At 31.7% G+C, this 19,717-nt stretch overlaps 1 protein-coding gene across 5 annotated transcripts in view; it reads left to right on the top strand.

Moving 5' to 3' along the window:
• Positions 1-19,476, top strand: part of MEMO1 (mediator of cell motility 1) — a 109,626-nt gene extending 90,150 nt beyond the window's left edge. For 4 of the 5 annotated variants that reach the window (XM_040224588.1, XM_040224590.1, XM_040224587.1 and 1 more), the window contains 3 exons: positions 6,593-6,669; positions 16,709-16,813; positions 18,185-19,476. In XM_040224588.1, coding sequence (XP_040080522.1) covers positions 6,593-6,669; positions 16,709-16,813; positions 18,185-18,316 — 314 coding nt within the window. In that variant the 3' untranslated portion in view covers positions 18,317-19,476. Of the gene's footprint in view, positions 1-3,263; positions 3,564-6,592; positions 6,670-16,708; positions 16,814-18,184 lie in introns of all 5 variants that reach the window. The other variant, XR_005718375.1, reaches the window with a different exon arrangement.
• The last annotated feature ends 241 nt before the right edge of the window (positions 19,477-19,717 follow it).

Below are 19,717 nucleotides of genomic sequence, written 5' to 3'. Positions count from 1 at the left end.
CAGGTAGCTCTGTCTGCTACCTCGCCAAATTCCTTAAGAGGCTCTCAGGGTTCTTTAATAACAAATTCTATTTGCTAGTTGGTTTGCTACCTTTGGCAGAAGTTATTTTTTATGGATATAAGTGTATTACTTAGATCTGAAAGGGTTCTTTTCTTGGGGATTTTGAAGTTTAGTAATAAAACTAGAAAGTATCATTATTGGGGGAGGGAAGCTATTTTTCTTAGTATTATGAATAAAGCATGTTTTAGAAATTTAAAGTTCCTAAAGCATGTGTCCCTTCCTCTTCACTTTTAAGGCTCTTTGAATTGTTTAAAATCACTTCGTGATTTAAATAATTCACTTCCCTGATATGATAGTATTCTTCAGGGCCTAGACTCTCCCTCAATGTTGGTATAGTACAACCACAACATAAATCCACTTAAAAGACGAGTAGATGTTTTAATGTTGCTTTTGTGTGAACTCATCCTTTTTTACTTCATTGGTGATTATAAAGCAAATCCTGGTCCGCTACTGTGTTTAAGTAGAATGTTGAGAGAGAAAAACAAATTTGGTTTATATCTATTTAAATCTTCAGAAAATTATTTAGGCCATTTAGTGTACTGATTTCTTGAAAATTTTGGCATTTAAATTGCAGGATTGAATTTTCTGGTTATAATTACAAAAAAGAAGTCAAACTTTCCAAAGTCTGGTAAATGTTAGCTATTGGAATTGTCAAGAGACTAAAACATATTTATATTTACATTTAGCGGTTAAGTAATAGAACCTTTCCAAGTGTTTTATTTTTTCAGTATAACTGTCGCTAATAATGCTCATTAAATGCCTACTTTGTACTTATGGAAAGCACTGTACTAATTCTTGTTAGGAAATTTGATGGAGGTTTGAGGGTAAGTGGAAACAGTTACATGGACACTATTCCAAAATTGGTAGACTCCTTTCTACAATGCAATAGTGACTGCCATTCTTGTAAAGTAAGCTTCATTTTCTCCTTTACATGCCTATTGAGATAATATGAACCATTGGCTAGTTATGGGGTAAACTGTGTTTACTTACAGAAATTAAATTTCATATTTTTCAAATTCATGCTTTAGTGGCACTGGTCCTCTTTCCTATGTGAATGAACAGTAATTTCCATCTCAAAAATAGAGCCTTTTCTCATGACTACAGTACTTAGTTTCTTCTTCTTGTTTTAGTGATACTATGTGGATTGATTTTATCATGCTTAAGTAATGATAACACTGAATTCAGAATCATTTCACAGGAAAGATTAATTTTCTCAAGTACTCAGAGATCTTAAAAGTTTCCTTGAGTTAGGCTCTTAACACACTTCACATTTCTGAATAGCTGTTTTTTGTTTTTTTTTTTAAGAGAAGGCACTTGATTATGGTACAGTTGACCAATTGCTTGGATATATACAGTGCGATTTTTTTGTTGTTGTTAAATAATATGTTAGAGTACTGGCAGTAACGACATCTTTATTTCTAGTGGTTGTTTCTCTTTATATTCAGTCCAGGTTCTGTGAAAAATAAAATGAAAAACTTGATGATAGAGACAGTTGAGAGACCTATATGTGTGTAACTGGAAGGATTTTGCCTTGTCAACCTTGTTAGCCAATGTCCATTATAAAAAATAATCTTTTAAAGGGGTGGTTTGCTTTAAAGAGATCCATCTTTCTGATCCCACTTAGCTCTTGTTTAGACTTGAAAGAGATATTGGAGAAATAAAAAAATTGATTAAAATACTCTCAATTTTTCTTGTTGGGTGAGACAAGCAAAGGGACAGTTTGGAACCTAGATTCTATTGTGTCCTGTCTTTCTGTCCCCTCATTTGAATCTCCCTGCTTTTTGGGAGCCCCAAATGGTGTTTCTCTGATAACATTTGAATATCAGGAAGAGTAACGTAAGCGAAAGGACATGTGCTGCTAGTATTTGGCTTTTATCATGGTTAAGGGGTGCTGTCCCCATGCATTGTGCACTCCCTTGCCAAGCCCACATCCTGTCGGATGGCTCCGGTATAGAGAATCTTGTCTGTTGTCAGGACTTTTTAGTTTTTCTGAGTTAGAATTCGTATTCTGTTTTCCTGAGTTTTATTTTTTCTCTTTTCCATATATTCTGTTAATACTTGCTTTTTCCCGATCATCCCGAACTTTATACTTTCAAATGTAGATTATTGACAGCTTTCATTAACATAACTTTCAGTTAACTTCTGAGAAGTTTCTAAATGAAACTGGATCTAACAGAAGTTGATTCTTTAAAGTGGATTCACACTTCTGTTTATTAAATAATTTTCCTTTTAAATGATAGTTTTAATTTCAAATCAGTTTCAATAAATTTATTTGGTAAAAGTTAATGATAAATTATTTTGTTAAAATATGAATAAGGTTTATACTACAGTCACTTCAGCAGGTTTGGATTTTTATCTGTAAACTTGCATTTATATATTTACATAATTTTTAATAAATATATGTCACTTATTAAAATTGGCATTTCTAATTTGATATGTATTAGTATATGATTATTCATATTAGTCTCTTGGGTATTACTATTTTCTAAATATTTAAATTGATTTAAGTTAGCTAATTCCTGAAATATATCTTATTCAAGATATTATATTTGTCTTCACAAATATTGGTACATAGTGATTTCACATTTTTAGGGTTTTGATCTTTTGCAAGTTTGAGATAAAGCCAATAATTTTACATTATAACTAAGACTTCAGAATGAAAGGACTATGTATTTTGCTTATAAAAATGAATACCTTATTTGATGCTACCTAGATAATATTTTCTTTATGAAACATTTTTTCTTTGGTAGTGAGTTCAGTTAAATGTCCCTAGTTTAGGTCCTTAGTGTAGAATGGTCTAATAGTCTTATCTCACAGGTGTTGTGAGGTTGAACTCAAATATTTAAACATTAAGTAAATGTATAATAGTACAGTTTTTCCTGGACATACGTCTGGAAGTCTGTCTTACTGATCTTTTGGGGGCTTTATAGAACAACTTTCCAAGCTCATTGTTTATTTCTGCAATCGAATATATAGCTTAATGTTGAGATGGTTAATATTTTTCTTTACTTTCTGTTTTGAGGTATTTCAAAAGTAGTGTTGGTTCTTGTACCATTCATTGTTATGTTTGTCCTCATTAGTTGATTGTTGTGTGTTAAACAGACATCCCTGGAGCTTATTCTCCACACTCTGTGAATCCACTCATTAATCACCAGTCACCTTTGGAGATGGGAAAATTACTTACCTGTATTTCTTTTTCTCAGAAAGCGTGCTCTGGAATGGATTCACAAATGAGCTACCCTCCTTCCCTCAAAGAGTAAGGTTTCTGCTTTACAGGATTTTTTTCTTGGGTTATTTTTCCTCTCATCTTTTGAATTTGAAAAGAACTGAGGGAAGGCACCTGAAGAAACTACTGACATACTCACTAGGGGAGTTCCAAAGCTTGTGCTGCCCCTAGGGGCAGTGTCAATGGCTCTTAAAGCTAGAAAGCTCATACTTGGAGTTGAAACAGGGGCTCAAAGAATCCATTTTCCCAGTGTACCTTCTGAAAGGATAAGTTTCAGGTAAGTAATTTTCTCTTACTATGTGATATGCTTAATTCATACTTATATAAAAGTTCACACGTCCAGTTCTCCAGGCACATAGGCAACCATATTTGTTCACTTTAGATGCATAAGCTTTACTGAATGTTAGAAATACTGTAAAGCAAAACTGATGAGATACATGAAATCGTAATATATTTTAAATGAACAATATTTGAAGGTGCATTAATGAGCAGTGTATTGTATTAGTGTTGTTTCTTTTATTTCTTAGTAAATAAAATCTTGACAAACTTTATTTTTAATAATTAGAAGCAAAAAAATCTTTTCAATTCAAATTCCAAATGGTGTTTAAGTAAACTTGTTATGTGTGTGTACTTGTGTGCATTCACATGTATATGCATACGTACGTATGTACATATTAATGCATTTAGGCTAGGATAATGGCAACTATTTACTTTAAATTTGATGCTTTCTCTAAATATATTGACCAGAATGAATTACTGAAGTAATTTTGAAATGTTTGTATAATTAAATTATCATGAGACAGTTTGAGCTGTTACAAGTAAGATGCTTTTTTCAATGTAGTAGCTATAGACGTGTGAATTTAGTTTCTTAACAGATTCTTTAGTGCTTATCAAATATTTCTACTCAGTTCTTCAGCTACTAAATTCGAGATGGCTACTGAAACAGCAAAAAGTAGATAACAAAATATTAAAACATTTGCTCATTGATTTTCTTTGTATTTTGTCATTCTTACTAAATCACATGTTGATTTATTATTTTAACTTATTTTAAACATTTGGTGTACTTCTGTCTTCAGAAGTAGTTTTTAAGTGAAAGTTACATTGAAAATGGTCCATATGAATAAGATAGCATTTTAAAATATAGTTACACTTTTGACGTATGATTAGGGCAGGTTTAACCAACTTCAGCAATTTGAAACAGCAGCTCTAAAATGGAAAATAAGTAGAAAAGACTTTTGAATAGCAAGTGTCACAAAGTACACACATTTTTCTCTGCACTTGAGAGTGGCCATCTTGAGATAAGACAATTATGTCCCAGTAACAGGGATTATTGACAACTAAAACTAACAGTTATTGTCAGAAGTAAGAAAAAGAGAATGTATTAGTATAAACCTGAAGCAGCTCAGGTTCAAAGAATATTCATCTTGATTTCATCCAAGAATATTACTCTAATTACAGTGACAGTAAGTTAGAATTTTCTTGTCCAGGATTGTTTATTTGATTGTTTATTCATTTCACAGACAATGTGAGGCAGCTTTATCAAAAGAACTTTGCAATAAAAGAAATTTAGTACCAGGGAATTGAATCACTAAGTTATTATGATAGACTTTAGATTTGGCTTTGAACCTTCTGAGAGCAGCCTGGCAAATAGGAAAAATAGAGTAAATTATGTAACGTGTGTTAGGTAGGAGTAAGTACATGTATTCTTTAAAGAAAAACAAAGCTGTACCTAACTCTAAGTTTTGAAGGAAATGTCTGATGAATTGTTTAATATAGAGATATTGAGTAATAGAGTTGTCACTGTTTAAGAATTTTTTAGTTCAAGAACTGTAATAGATCTGATAGTTATAGCAACATACAGTAATCTCCAGTGTTTACCAGAAAAGGTTGTTAATATTCAAAATGCAGGTAATTGTCTCAGAACCCTATTGCTTGATTTTAGGATATCATGAATTGTAAGATGCAGTATTGATTTAATAATGTGCTCGGTGGGGAAGTGGGCGGAAATAAGAATTGCCACATTGAGTGGTTGTACATGTTAATGTATGTGAAAAGTTAATATGTGAAAGCTAAGGAAATATGGTATATTGTAGAAAGGTGACTATCAGATGATTAGCATCAACAAGTTAATGAAATGTTAAAAACTGTAATGTATAGTTTCTCTCAAAAAGGACATCCAAAGGGTTTTATAATTTTACATAGCTCGTGATCTATAAGATGATATTTTTTAGTGAGATAAATAGAAAACTTAAAAATCATAATTATCTAGTCAAAGAAACCCATCTTCTCAGATGCGAGGATAATAATTGGCTATGTGAACTTTGCTGTAAAATTTCAGCACAAAGACGCATGGTATGTGTGTACATGATTAGTGTACTCTAATGCCTTCAGAATTGCACTTTGGTGCATCTTTGAAAATAAGGAATATAAAAATAATGAGTTCTTGAAAATAAAGGCATTGCTGAAAAACAAGTTTTGATATATCTGAAATACAACATAATCAGTTGAATAATAATCTGTAATTAATTATGAATATGTTTAACTTTTGGCTTTTATATGAACATAGTAGGAAGCAAAATTCACTTCGTGAGCCTTTTGTTTCTCCCTTTTTAAACTTCTTCCATTTACCCTCTCTGTTCTTTGGAGAATAACTAAACATTGATTGTTCTGTGCTTGTACCCTTACTGAGACTTTATTGTCAGAGTAGAACTACTTGTTAAATTTATACTTTTGTATATCCTACTTAAAGGCACTTGTATTAATTGTTTTCTAACATTTGCAACAATGACATAAATTTTAAAATTTAGATCATAAAAATTATACAAGCCACATATATCTCTGACTTACTTTTTTTTATTTTCTGTAGTAGAGATTAAATCTTTGCATTTGTACAACAAAAGCCAAGCTTTCGTTGGTTTGTTATACTGAGATAGTTTCCTTAAGCCAAATCTTCTTGAATCATGTTCTTTGGGTTTACTTTCCATTATAGACCGATATAATATGTTTTAACAATGCTTCTAACTTTTAAACTGTTTTTCCTTAGTCTTTTGTATTGCTTGTGACTTTAAGGTTTTACAGTTTGAAATAGTTTTTAACGTTGTAAAACGCTGATGATATATCATTTCTTTATTACCTTCCCAAATATGCCTTTTATTTTTACATACAAGGGCTCTTGGGAATCATTCTCTCAGAGGCTTAAGCTGTGCTTTGCCTTCCATGAGAACTGAAATTATTTGGTAAGCGCTTGCTTTCTTTTTAGCTTCTAATTTTTCCCTATTTTATTTTGTACATGATATTTGTTTCAAGGTCAAAGGTTCCGTTACAGTTACTATGATGAATCCCAGGGGGAGATTTATAGATCCATTGAACATCTAGATAAAATGGTAAGTCCTTCAGGTGTGGGGTTTTACTGCTCTAAGATTTTTTTCTTTAATTTCAGATTAGTGACTCAAGACTTATTATGTTAAGGTATACAATGGGCTGATAATTCTTTCCCTATCTTTAAATGTGCAAAATATATATTGTAATCATGTGATATTGATTATAAAATAATCCCTGTTCTATTAGTAGAGATTTCCTTCATCTTAATTTTATTTGATTAATTAATTATACTTTGAATAGATACAGATTTTAGATACTGTTTGGGGAATGTCTTGGATTTAGGGACAATAGGATACTAATGCCATTACTTACTGTTAAGCAGAAGCAACCATAGTAAATTCTAAGTTTATTTTATTACTTAATTCTATTTTTTGGCCATTTGGGTTTTTCTTAAATGGAATTTGGATTCGTTTTAAATTAGAATTTTAAAACATTACTGTATTCTTTACTAGCCCAGGAATACAGTAGATATTGATCCTGCAGTTAAAACTGCAGATATTGTCAAAATCTGCAGTCAAAATATCCTGCAGATCTTGAGTCAAAACCTGCAGTCAATATATCCTGCAGATCTTGAGTCAAAACCTCAAGTTTTCCTTGAGGTAGGGTGGTCAGAGTACTTGCTTTAATAGTTAATATTTAATATTTTAGATAATATTTGATGTTTTAGAGACATGCAGATCATTTTGGTATCGACTCATAATGGAATATTAAATCTAGCAAATATATCACTAATTTTCTCTGATCTTCAACAGATTGTTTCAGTTTTATAGTCCTCAATTTGTTATCTCTAAGATGAGAGACTTGGAGAGACTTAGTCTCTAAATTATCTTTAAACTCTTATCAACCTTTCACTCTGTAATCTTAAAATCAACTTGGCTAGTTTGTGATAAGCTTTATGGGTATGTTTTAATATAAGAATATTTAGTCTAAAATAGAAAAACATTTCAGTAAGGATTTTGGATCTGAAGCTATAAGTAGATTATATTGAGTAGTATTATTTTATTAAAAGCCAAATGGAATAAATGCAGTTACTCAGGAGATTTTATCATATTTAAATTTATCATGTTACTTTAAATCCGATTATGGCCTAATACTTTTGCCTTTGAAATTTTGTTTGAATTTTAATTCACTGACTTTTTTTTTTTTGCCTTATTATATTGTCATGTCGGTCAATTAATTCTTTTCTGGCTACTATTCTAATCTTGCTATCCTGAGGTTTAGTTCTCAGTTGCCTCAGAAACTTTTCCAGTTCTATGTCATTTATTTTCTTCATAAAGCAAATGGTTATTGAGTGTCCACTGTATTCAAATACTATATGAAGTATTGAAGATACTAAGAAGAGAAAGCATGATCTCTGATTTAATGGATCCTACAGTCTCATCATCCAGTAGACTTAGAAAAGAAGCCATTACAATATAGAGATGTAAGGTGTTTAGGAGGCATTTTGGACACACCGGTCTCCTTACTGTTCCCCAGTGATGCCATACATGTGCCCCAGCTTAGAGCTTGTGCGCTTTGCACTGGACTGTCTCACCTACTTTATGACTGCTTGGTTTTCACCCTCCCAGTGAGGCCTACTGGCACATCTTACACTCCACCCTTTCAGCATCCACAGTCCACCTTACTTTTCCTCTAAGAAACTAAATGTTTCACTTATTTATTATGTAAGGATATATGTTTTCTTTACGAATGTATCCAAAGTGCTTAGACTAGCTGTTGAAACATAGGTAGGGGCCCAGCAAATAGTTTTCAAATGATTGAGTTGGTGAATATAATCTTTCTGTGTACATAATTAAGTTACACAAATACCCTAATTGTAATCTGAGAAAGAAATAAAAGGAAAAGTAATTTATAGTAAATTAATATATGTTTGATAATGTACATGCCCAGGTACCAACTGTATTTGAGGAGACGGTGGAGTAGTTATATACTTAGAGAGTATCATTAATTCAACAGCTACACACAAACATCTATTTAAAGATGTTTATATTTGTGACTTACATTACCAAGTTACATGGGTGAGTGAATAATTCATCAATTCTAAAATGGTGAATAATTCTTAGGAAAACTGTAAATTTAACAAAGTATAGTTTTCCCTCACTTTATATGATAGTTTATTTTTGGGAAATCTATTGTGTATTAAGATCATGCAAAACATCTTTGTGTTTGTATGTAAAATGGTGTTAAGAGTATAGATAATTATAAGCAGGTTTTTTCTCATATATGGACATATGAAAGTGTTAAGGGATGAGAACAGTTCCTTGTTTGTGGGACTGTCCTGTATTGCAGGACAGTCAGTATCTCTGGTTGCCACCCACTAAATCCTGCAGTAGTATCTTTTGGTTATTGGCACAACCCAGAAATATGCCCTGGGTCGGGAAGATATCCTAAAATGGGAAATGGCAACCCACTCCAGTATTCTTGCCTGGAGAATTCCATGGACAGAGGAGCCTGGCGGGCTATAGGATTGCGAAGAGTTGGACATGATGGAGCATTTGAGCATCTAGAAATATGCCCACAATTTTCCACTAAGCCCCTGTGGTGAACAGTTATTCTAAGACCTTTCCATGATGTGCTCAATCATGTCTGACTCTTTGCAACCCTATGGACTGTAGCCTGCTAGGTTTCTTTGTCCATGGGATTTTTCCAGACAAGAATACTGGAGTAGGTTGCCATTTCCTCCTCAAGGGGATCATCCCTTCCAGGGAAGATCTTCCTGACCCAGGGATTGAACCTGCATTGGCAGACAGATTCCTTACTACTGAGCAATCTAGGAATCTACCATTCTAAGACCTTTTGTTGTTCAGTCACACAGTGTAAAATCTTACCCTGTTCTATTTTTCTTCTTAGTACTTATTACTGTGTGACTTAATATTTGTTGATTTGTTGGTAAAAACCTCCTCTATTAGATTGTAAGCTTCATGAGATCAAGATCTTTATTTTGTATCACCCTGTTTCTGGTACTCGGTATGTATATCTGTCAAATCAATGGCTAAGTGGATGAGAGAGAGTGAGAAATTACACTGGAGAATCTAGAACAGGCTGTTTAAAGGATATCAAATAGGAAAGTGATAAAAGAGATTGTATGTGAATAGATCATATAGCTGTACTGCAGCAAATGGGTTGAACGTAGGCCAGATGCGAAATGAGTAGACTAGTTTGATTATCCAAGTGAGACATGGTAATTTGGTTGGGTTGGTGATGGGGGAGAGAGGGACAGAGTGGATGTGTCCAGTATATTTTAGAGACAGACTGATGATAAAACTTGGAGGAGACGGAAGTGTCAAGGGTAATTCCTTCCAGAAAATACAGCAAATTAGTGAATACAACAAAAAAGAGGCAGACTCACAGATACAGGGAACAAACCAGTGTTTACCAGTGGGGAGGAGGTGAGGGGCAACATAGGTTGGGGAGTGGGAGGTATAAACTATAGGGTGTAAGATAGGCTTATAAGGATGTATTGTACAACATGGGGAATAGAATTAGTATTTTGTAATAATTGTAAATGGGATGTAATTTATAAAAACGTCTTTTAAAAATTAAAAAAAAAGATGTTTCCTAATTGTCTGGCTTATGCTGCTGGTTATGTCTTCATTCTATTCACTTAGGTCAGAATCACAAGGTGATAGGACTAGTTTTTTTACAAGGTAGGGTGATCATAAATTCAGATATTACAGATATGTTATATTTGCTATAACAAATAGCAAGGCATCCAAGTGGAGGTATCAGGCAAGTAGGCATTTGGATTTTCTTTTCACCAAATATTTTTGAGTGCATTTAAAGTTCTAGGCACTGGTGAAAATAAGGCAGTAAATAAGCTCACATGATTTCACAGAAATTTTATTCTATCTGGAGGAGACACATTTTTTTTTTAAAGAGTTAAGGATATACTATATAAGTTAGTTTTCAAAAGTGATGTGTGCTATGCAGAAAATATTAACAGGATTTTGAAAAAGCATATAATTCTAAGCTGCTTTAGATTGAATGCTTGGAAAAAGACTTCCTGAGGAGGAACATTAAATTGAGTTATAAATGATAAGAAGGAACAAACTCAGTAGATCAGAGGGAAGAACATTCTAGACAAAACTGCCATTGTGACAGCCTTATGATGGGAAGAGGCTAGTGTGTTAGAAGAAAGGGAAAAAGGTCAGGGTTATAGGGATAAGAAGGATACAGCTCAGGTAAGAGAGGTGGGCAGGGAATCAGGTAATGTAGGGCTTTAACTTCCAGGATAGGAAATTTATGTGAATACAGTGGGAAGTGAAATGATGGAGTAATAAAATAATTATTTTAAAGGTTGATTCGTTGGTTGTATAGAGAATGGATTCTACAAAAGGATCAGGAGTAGTAACAGTGGGCATTGGCAGGAGTTTGGGGGAGAGATGCTACTAATTTGAACCAGGGTGGTATTAGTGAAGATGGAAAGACGTTCATAGATTTGAGTTCTTGTATTCAGCAGGGCTTTGCTAATGGGTTAACTATTGGTTTGGAGCTCAGAGAAGAGATCTGGAGTAAGTTTGGGAGTTCTCAACATGTAGTTCTTAATCAAAGCCAAGGCAGAGATGGGATTGTCTACTGTAGTAATTCCCAACCCCATCTTTACAACTGAAATCACTTGTGGAACTTTCTCAAAATAGACTTGCCCATACCTGCCCCTGAGGATCCCCTTTTAATAATATGGAGAGAGTCCAAACAACTGTATTCCAAAACCATCTTTGAAGGTGAGTTGGAGCTAGCTTATTATGGACTCTGATCTGTTGAAATAGAACAGAATTTCCTATTCATTTTCTTTCCCTTTGTTTTCTACTCAGCTATGTAAATAATTTGTAAATAATGCTTTAATCAGACAGCATTTAATTTTGCAAATGTAAGAATTCATCAATCAGTGAATTGATGCTTTTAGCACAAGGGAAATGTCCTCAAAACATTGGTTTACCTGGTTTTCTGAAGTTATTGAACATAATAGCATCATTTGGAATTTTCTAGAATAGAGGACATATTTAAGTAATATTATTTGTTGTTCTGTGTGTATGTTGTATATTACAAACATCTATACTTAACATTTCTTTTAGCCTGCCTTTTAACTTTGTTGATTTTTAGGTTATATTAAAAGGCCTAGCTTTGTTTGTCTTTCTTGATGTGTATGATCAGTTGGATAACTAGACCCTGGTTACTTACTTCTTAGGCTTTGAAACTTTTAGAAATTTTTGTTCAGTAGAACCAATAAGCTTTAGGTTGAATTCCAAATCTACCTTACTTTACATGTTCAAAATTATCAGAGGTTAGCTTTAAAATTTTTATTTAAATAGCCTGGAATATAATTTTGGAATAAATATTGAATATTTGCTTCATTTTAATATGCTTGAATTTAATAGTTGAGATAACATTTGACTTGAACTTGATTTTTGTGGTCCATTTATTGAAACACTTATGTAATACATGTCTATATAATTTTAAAAGGACTCTTAAGTGTTTTTTTTTTTTTATTAGCATGCTGTTAATTCAAGTTATAAATCCATTCTGGGAGTTAGAATAAATGGATTAAAATAAAAAGAATAGTTAGCTCTATACATATACTCATGTATATATGATTTTATACATGTAAGTATATCTATACACTCACTATTACGCCAGCTCTTACGCAGTGTGTTTTCTTAATTGATTTATGTGACCAAATGGTGAATATCCTACTGTATATTCCTTTTTATGAGTATTGTTTTGTGTTGTAAATAGTTTCTTTCATTTAAGAATTAATATCATAATTTCTATATATCAATCTTTTCAGAGCAGAATATAGTAGGATACTTCTATAAGAGTATTGCAAAAATGTTAGCAATTCTGAATTGTAATTATACCTTTGGAAAGTTTGATAGAGTGAAAAGATTATTTTTAAGTATAAAATTATAAAATTTTAGATTTTTTAGAAAAGTTATGTTACGTTTTGGTGCCTTTTTTGTTATCAGAAGAGTCTTTTTAAACGTAGTTAATAAAATGTTAGAAAATAAAGTTTTTAGGCTCCAAAATAAAAATTGCTGATTTTTGATGGGAGGAATTTTATGTCTAGCATTTGGATATCTTGGAAATTAATTATGTGAAGAAAACACATAAGGAAAGAAAAATATATAGGAAAACAAGCTGAATCTTTCAAATGTTTTAGTTTGGAGAAAAAAAGTAACTAGTTGTAAGAGATGTAGATTCTGAAAGCCTTACAGTGTTACTGACTACTTGCCATGTTTTTTGGTAATTAGTACGTTGCAATTTCAGTTTGTATAGTGACCAAAGCAGAGCACATTTTAAGATGTTGATTCTGTGAACCTTTTAGATTACATACTTGAAACAGCAGCCACATTTATACATGTTTTATGTATATTTGATTGCAGGTTATTGTTCCGTACTGCTTTTGATGTAGACCAGTGTTTCCTTATGGCTACTGGCATTTATGATTTGGCAGAGAGAATCTGAAAATGTCATTGTAGTCATCTTTTTAACTTCTTTTCCTTCCAGATTTATAATAGTCACTTTATTTACTTTGAACTTTAACTTCTTTTCTTCCTGTTAGTCTTTTGAAAGTGAAATTGTTCATATTTGTCTCCTCACACTTCTTTCTCTTGAACTTAGCCTGGTTGTTTCTTTGGTAGTTGCTGCTAGTTTTACAATATCTTCCTTAAGGTAGCTATTTATTAGTACATTTGTTCTTAGCACTGCTGTGTTTAGAGTGTTTCTTTTCCCCCATAAAACTTCTTTCATTATAAGATTTTATCTTGGTACCTCTTAAAGAAACTAGAATATTTCCTTTTCCTACCTCATCTTCCTAAATGTGTACCCATCTCTCCAACATAAATGTGTATCCTTATTTAAAAAAATAAGGCCACAGTCTTAATGATATGATAATATAGTTTTAGTTATGTGTTAATAATGGAAAGATATGGTTCAGTTCTTATTTCTCAAAGACTTCTAAAAATGTTTTGCTACTCTTTTTGGTGTTTGTTTCTTTAGAGGGAGATTATTTCTAGGTAATAGTATTTAAAATTAAATAAAATTTATGTAATTTATTATATATAGGTAGACTTTTATAAAGGGAAGACCTTTGTTATCTTATTAGAGTTCTGAATTTACAGCTCTGCTAGGTGAACTGCCTGTTCAGTTTAGGATGACCAGGTAGGATTTGACATTACAAACTTTCAGTTATTACTTGGAGAGTCAGCACAATGATAGATTCCCTTTGCTCTTCTTCCCTTCGAGGTAGGAAGTTAGCTTTCAGTCTGAGGATTTCTTGCCAAAGCTGCTAAATTCCTCAGAAACTCATATGGTCATTGTGATGGATAGGCAATTGGTGTTTATAATGTCTTCTTGTATCTTAGAACTGAATGCGTAGTGACCCACTTCACTGCTTCCTATTAGATTAAGTTCAAATTCTCAATATACCAGGCCCTACCAAGCTTTCTATCACCTGGACATTAGATTTACTGATCATCTCTTCCAGTATTTTAAGAAATAGAAGAGTTCTTTAGGCATATTTGGGAAGGCCTTTTGTTTTTCATCTTTTTGGAATTTGGGCAGTAGCATCAAACTGGCATTTTTTTATCTTCTTTGAATTTTGGTAATAGTAGTTTCAGAATTGTTAGAATCAAAACATAAATATATACAAAAGCTTATTTGTCACTGTTCTGTGTTAATTAATAGGTGTTCCATTTTTCAATTTTACTAATCATTTTTATTGTTTTTGCATACTTTATGAATTTTCTAGTTGGAGAGTTTCACTCATGAGAAATGCCTTAATTTTTCTCTCTATCCCTTATTTGTAAAAAGGCATACCTCTTAACTGTTGTATTTGTCAGAGAATTGAGTATAATAAAATTGATTCTTGCCCTGGTAGGTACACAACGTACTTCAGGGAATTAAAATTTTAAATTTAATCTCTTAACTTCCATTACCTCAATTTTTTGCTTTCTGTATTGTAATTTAACTATTGTATCTTCATTTTGAACACTTTATTTAGTAATGTCTTCTTTACATTTATAATTTTATATTTTCTGTGTGAAATTTCTTGACCACTTGCTTTGAATTCTTTGTCTTCTACAAATGTGATAATTAGTTTTCTCTTTGAATTATTCATGTTTATATATATATATATGCTACATTTATTCACAGTGTGCTTTGAGATTTTAATATTAAGGTACACATTGTACCGTTAATGTTACATAATTTATTACAAAGTGGAATTTGATTTAGGGTAAGCTGTCCTAGACTTCATCCAGGAGTTTTGAAAATTCTTTTATAAGATGTATACCATTTGTAGCTATGTGCGAGTATTAAAGATTTATTGATATTTCTCTTGTTATTTTGTATGATGTAGAATAAGTAAATGAGAAGGAGCCTAGGATTAGAAATTTAGAGACAAGCTTTTAACCTTTTTAATCTATAGTTTCTTCATCTTTAGGGAGTTAGACCTTGATTATTCATATTTATGGAAGAGATTTATAATTCCATCTCTGTATTATTATTTGCTTTAGAAACATTGAGTGATTTTCTATGTACCAAAATCATAATACTAATCGTTTATCTTAGGTTTAACTTTTAAATTAGTACATATTTCTCTCTAGGAGAATGTTGACCTGGAAGCCACCTAGTTGACAGGAGAAAACCAACTTAGCATTAAACACTGGTTGTGGATAAATTTGAGAGTGGCTAATTGATGTGCAAGAAGTTGGAAGTTGACTACACACACATAGGCTTATCTTTCAGATATATTTGTAGAAAAATATGATAATATTTATGAAAAACTTGGATATTCTGATGAAAGATTCTTTATAAAATTAAATTTTGATTTAAATGTTGCCACTACAATATTTGTACTATGTCACTTGCTAACTGCAATCATTTTCCAGATGAGTGTTCATCTGATTACTGTAGATACTTTTACATTGTGCTTGTTAAAATATGTTGAAATACAATTAAAACACACACAAATTATGTTAAAAAAAAAAGACACAATTATGTCACTTGATTCATTAGTTAACCACAATTTATATTTCTCCCAGAGGATATTAATCCAGTTTATTGAACATAAGTATAAAGTATTTTACCTGGGTGAGAAAATAAGGTAAGGTAGTTAGTGAATGAATGAGTTTAGAATCATTGGTTTATTTGCTTGATTCAGATGAGTTAAAGTTGCTCTATATTGATGTATTATGAACACATTTGAAGGCATTTGCAGAATACAGAATTAAGTGTAAACAAATGTCCAAATCAGAGATCATTTCAATAGTAGTCTAAAAAATTTTGATTCTCAGTTAAAATTTTGAAAACAAAAGATTCTAGTTTAAGAGAGAGAGAACTTTTATTTTTTCAGCTGGTTTGTAAAGACCTATTTTGCTTAAGCTTTTATCAGTCTATTATGAGCTTGAAATTGATTAAAAATATATTAACTATTTTCTTAGTTTGTGGTGTCATTTATCACATACCTAAATAATCACTGATAATTAAAATGCCTTACACAGTGTTGATATTTAAGTATATGTAATGGGAAGTAGTAAAATTATAATCAGCTGATTATGTCAGTGGTATGAGTAATATAATCAGCTGATTATGTCAGTGGTATGAGTAATATAATAGACATGAGAAAAATAACCATATATCAAATCTAATTTTAGATTTTGTATGAAAATTTTCACAACAGGTTTACTTGTATAAATCTTGTGTGTACACACACATATGAAAAATATAAAATCCTGAAATGTTTGAGGATTTGTGAACTGAGTGACAACTGGGGAACGTGGTGTAGAAACATCCCAGGAGGTTAGAGAAAACTAAACTGGGGATTAAATGTTTTTGTTAATAAAATGTGCGTATTGTTGAGAGTTCACTGTAATGAGATTACCTTGGATAAATGAGTGAAGTATCAACTTCACTAAGTAATGTGTTTTCTTTATTGAAAAATTATGTTCATTAGCTTTAACTAGCTGTTTTAAAATGTAATTAAATTTAATTAGGAAGTAATAAGTTGTCCTATTTTCTTTTTCTTTCATTTTTTTTTTTTAGGGTATGAGTATTATAGAACAATTAGATCCTGTATCTTTTAGCAATTACTTGAAGAAATACCATAATACTATATGTGGAAGACATCCCATTGGGGTGTTATTAAATGTGAGTATCCTTAGGAAGCCTTTAAAAAATTTTTTTTAATCTTATTGTGTTTTGGAATATCTTAATTGATACCATCTGTGACAGCTTATTAGCTTTAGTTTTAGGTATATGTAATAAATTTTCTTTCTAGTACCTTTAAGATAATTTAAATTTTATTGTTTTAGTTTTTAAGGTTATTTGTCACTATATGACTGGCCAAGACTTTCTTTTAAATATAGAGAGTTTTTTAGAGTTCAAACCCATTTTTTCCTCTTGACTATTAGCCAGTTCCAGTATTCTCTTTACAAATATAAACCAAAGTAAACATGGTCTTACTAATTTTGGGGTTTTACTTAGTGTTCTTGACTCCATAAAAAATAAGTGGAAGATTCTGTGCTGGAGTTTTAGATACTGATAATTTAATAAAGCAAGGCAAATGGTATGTTTTTCTTCTTATAACAAAGACAGTAGTATTTCATTTAAAGACTGGTAAAGAGGCAGAAGTTATTGATTAACTGGACTTTCTAAAGAGATAATAACATTAATTTTTTCCCTAATAAAACTGAAATTGGAAGAAAATGTGAGACTCAAAAAGAAGAAAATGTGTGACTCAAAAAGAAGAAAATGTGTACTCAGGAATGGGAAGAGGAAGGAATAATGGGCTCATTATTTGGAGAGGTAGAGAAATCATGGAATTGGTAATGTAGTCTAGAATAGTCTAGGGTAGAAACCTAAAGGTCTAGCATTACTGTACTGTAATTTGAAAGATAGTACATTGAGGATTTTTAGGAAAGGTCTCCTCTTAAGCAGTATTGACTGTAAGAGCCTGTTAAAGGCTTAAATTGATCTTTGAAATTTAAACAAACTAATCTATACTAATTTACTAAAGTTTGAATTGAATCAAATAAAACTTCACTAAGTAAAATTTTAGTAAAATAAATGATGAACCAATTTACAGTTAGATTAAATTATACCTTAGATTTGGTACTGAACTTATATACATTTAAAATTTAATCAAAGTCAGACAAAGAAAAGACTCCCAATATTTCAAGATGAAAGTGGTCAAGATTTGGTTTAGCGAATAGAGAGAAAGATACTGTGCTTTAAAATTCTTTTATTTTTTAAGTGGCTTTATTAAATACAGGGAGGGATAAAGTGGAAGGTGACTGATATTTATCAAGAAGCTAGATTAGGATATGTTCTTTGAGAGAATAAAATAAAGAATCCTTTCTTTTTCCTATTTAATGTGAGGTGATGAGAAATCCAAGAAACTAGAGTGGGAGGGATCTAGGCTTCGTTTGTGAAGTGAACAAAGTTAAGCGACCGGTGCGTTCAGAGAGTGCTCACTTTTTTATGTGATGTCTGTCATAACCGGTTTTTTTCTTTTCCTAGGCTATCACAGAGCTGCAGAAGAATGGAATGAATATGAGCTTTTCCTTTTTGAATTATGCCCAGTCCAGCCAGTGTAGAAACTGGCAAGACAGTTCAGTGAGTTATGCAGCTGGAGCACTCACGGTTCACTGAAGCTCTGAATCCTCAGGAATGCCATCTGCACATACTCATACTCTGTCCAGGGTCCCAGCCTAACCCTTACCAAGATACTGGTCCTGGTTTGGGGGGATTCTGAAACCTCAAACTAATAGAACTTTCTTCTCTTCTTTTCTAGTAGGTGTAGTCCTTCCTTAATTTCAACTCATTAAAAAAATGCTTTATAGTTTAGAGCAGTGGAAGGAACGCTGGCATCAAAATATTTTGATCAAAAAAAAAAAAAAACAGGCAATGTAAAGGCACAGTTGTGGCAGTCAGTTTTTTGAAAGTAACTTGTGAAGCATTTACCATATCCTAATTTGCACTCTTTGCAGACTTGTGCACATATACTCTGCTTTCAGAATAGTTTTGCAAATTGTACACAAACAAAAAGGGTGGAAGCTTTTTAATAAAGAAGTTGCATTTATAAATGATCTGTATTAGAATATAAAATTCTCCAGTTATAGTCAATTAATACCCATATTGTACAACAGATACCTTCTATTTTAGTTGCTAATAAAGGGCTACACAACTCAAAATAGTCTGATTTAAACTTATTGCTCTGTGGTACATATGAAAATTGTTTTTTATAAGTTCCATTTCAGAATTTTTATGTTAAAAGTGGTAAACTTTAGTTCTTATGTAAAAGTATGTTAGGATGTATTTTTATATTTTACATATTTATGTGATTTTTTTTATCACAGATAATAGAGTCATATTTTAAAGTTAGTTTTTAAAATTACATACAGTTTGCCTTTTTATGTGTGACATCACTTTATGTCATGGCTATATTATAAAACAATATAAATTCAAGATTGGTAAAGAACACAGATGTAGTTCTGTAATTCTCAGATAGTGTTTGATAGGCAGTAGTCTGCAAATGAGGAAACAATGAAGAATGTTCTTAGTGTTTCTCAAGTCATTGCAGACCATACACTGCTGCTATGCTTTTTTAGTGCTCCAAGCAATTCAACTGTCTTACTTGAATTTTTAGCAAGAAATCATTAACAATAACAGAAAACCACTGGATTTTCTTATAGTTCCGCAATGTTTTTTGTCATGATTTTTGGTGCGGCTCTTCCAACTAAAATAATGGTATGGTGTTGTATTTCTTTAGCCTAGATCAATCCTAGTCACTTTGGCAAAAAAAAAAAAAATGTAACTCAATTAGTTAATTATTGGCTATGATGTATGTACTAGATTATACCTATTTTAATATACACTGGGTATTTATATCACATTGGAGAGCATTTATATCTTCAATGTTATGCCAGAATAGCACAATTTTTAGATGCCTTGCACCAATTTTATTTAAAGATTTGCATTTCTTACTTACTAAATACCAACTTTCTATACTCAAGAACTGAGATGAAATACTGTAATCTTTTGGATTCAAAA

The sequence above is a fragment of the Oryx dammah genome, unplaced genomic scaffold (genome assembly GCF_014754425.2).
Source record: "Oryx dammah isolate SB20612 unplaced genomic scaffold, SCBI_Odam_1.1 HiC_scaffold_25, whole genome shotgun sequence".
Taxonomy (NCBI): domain Eukaryota; kingdom Metazoa; phylum Chordata; class Mammalia; order Artiodactyla; family Bovidae; genus Oryx; species Oryx dammah.
The sequence above is the reverse complement of the archived record's forward strand: the minus strand, read 5'-3'. Positions and strand labels throughout refer to the sequence as shown.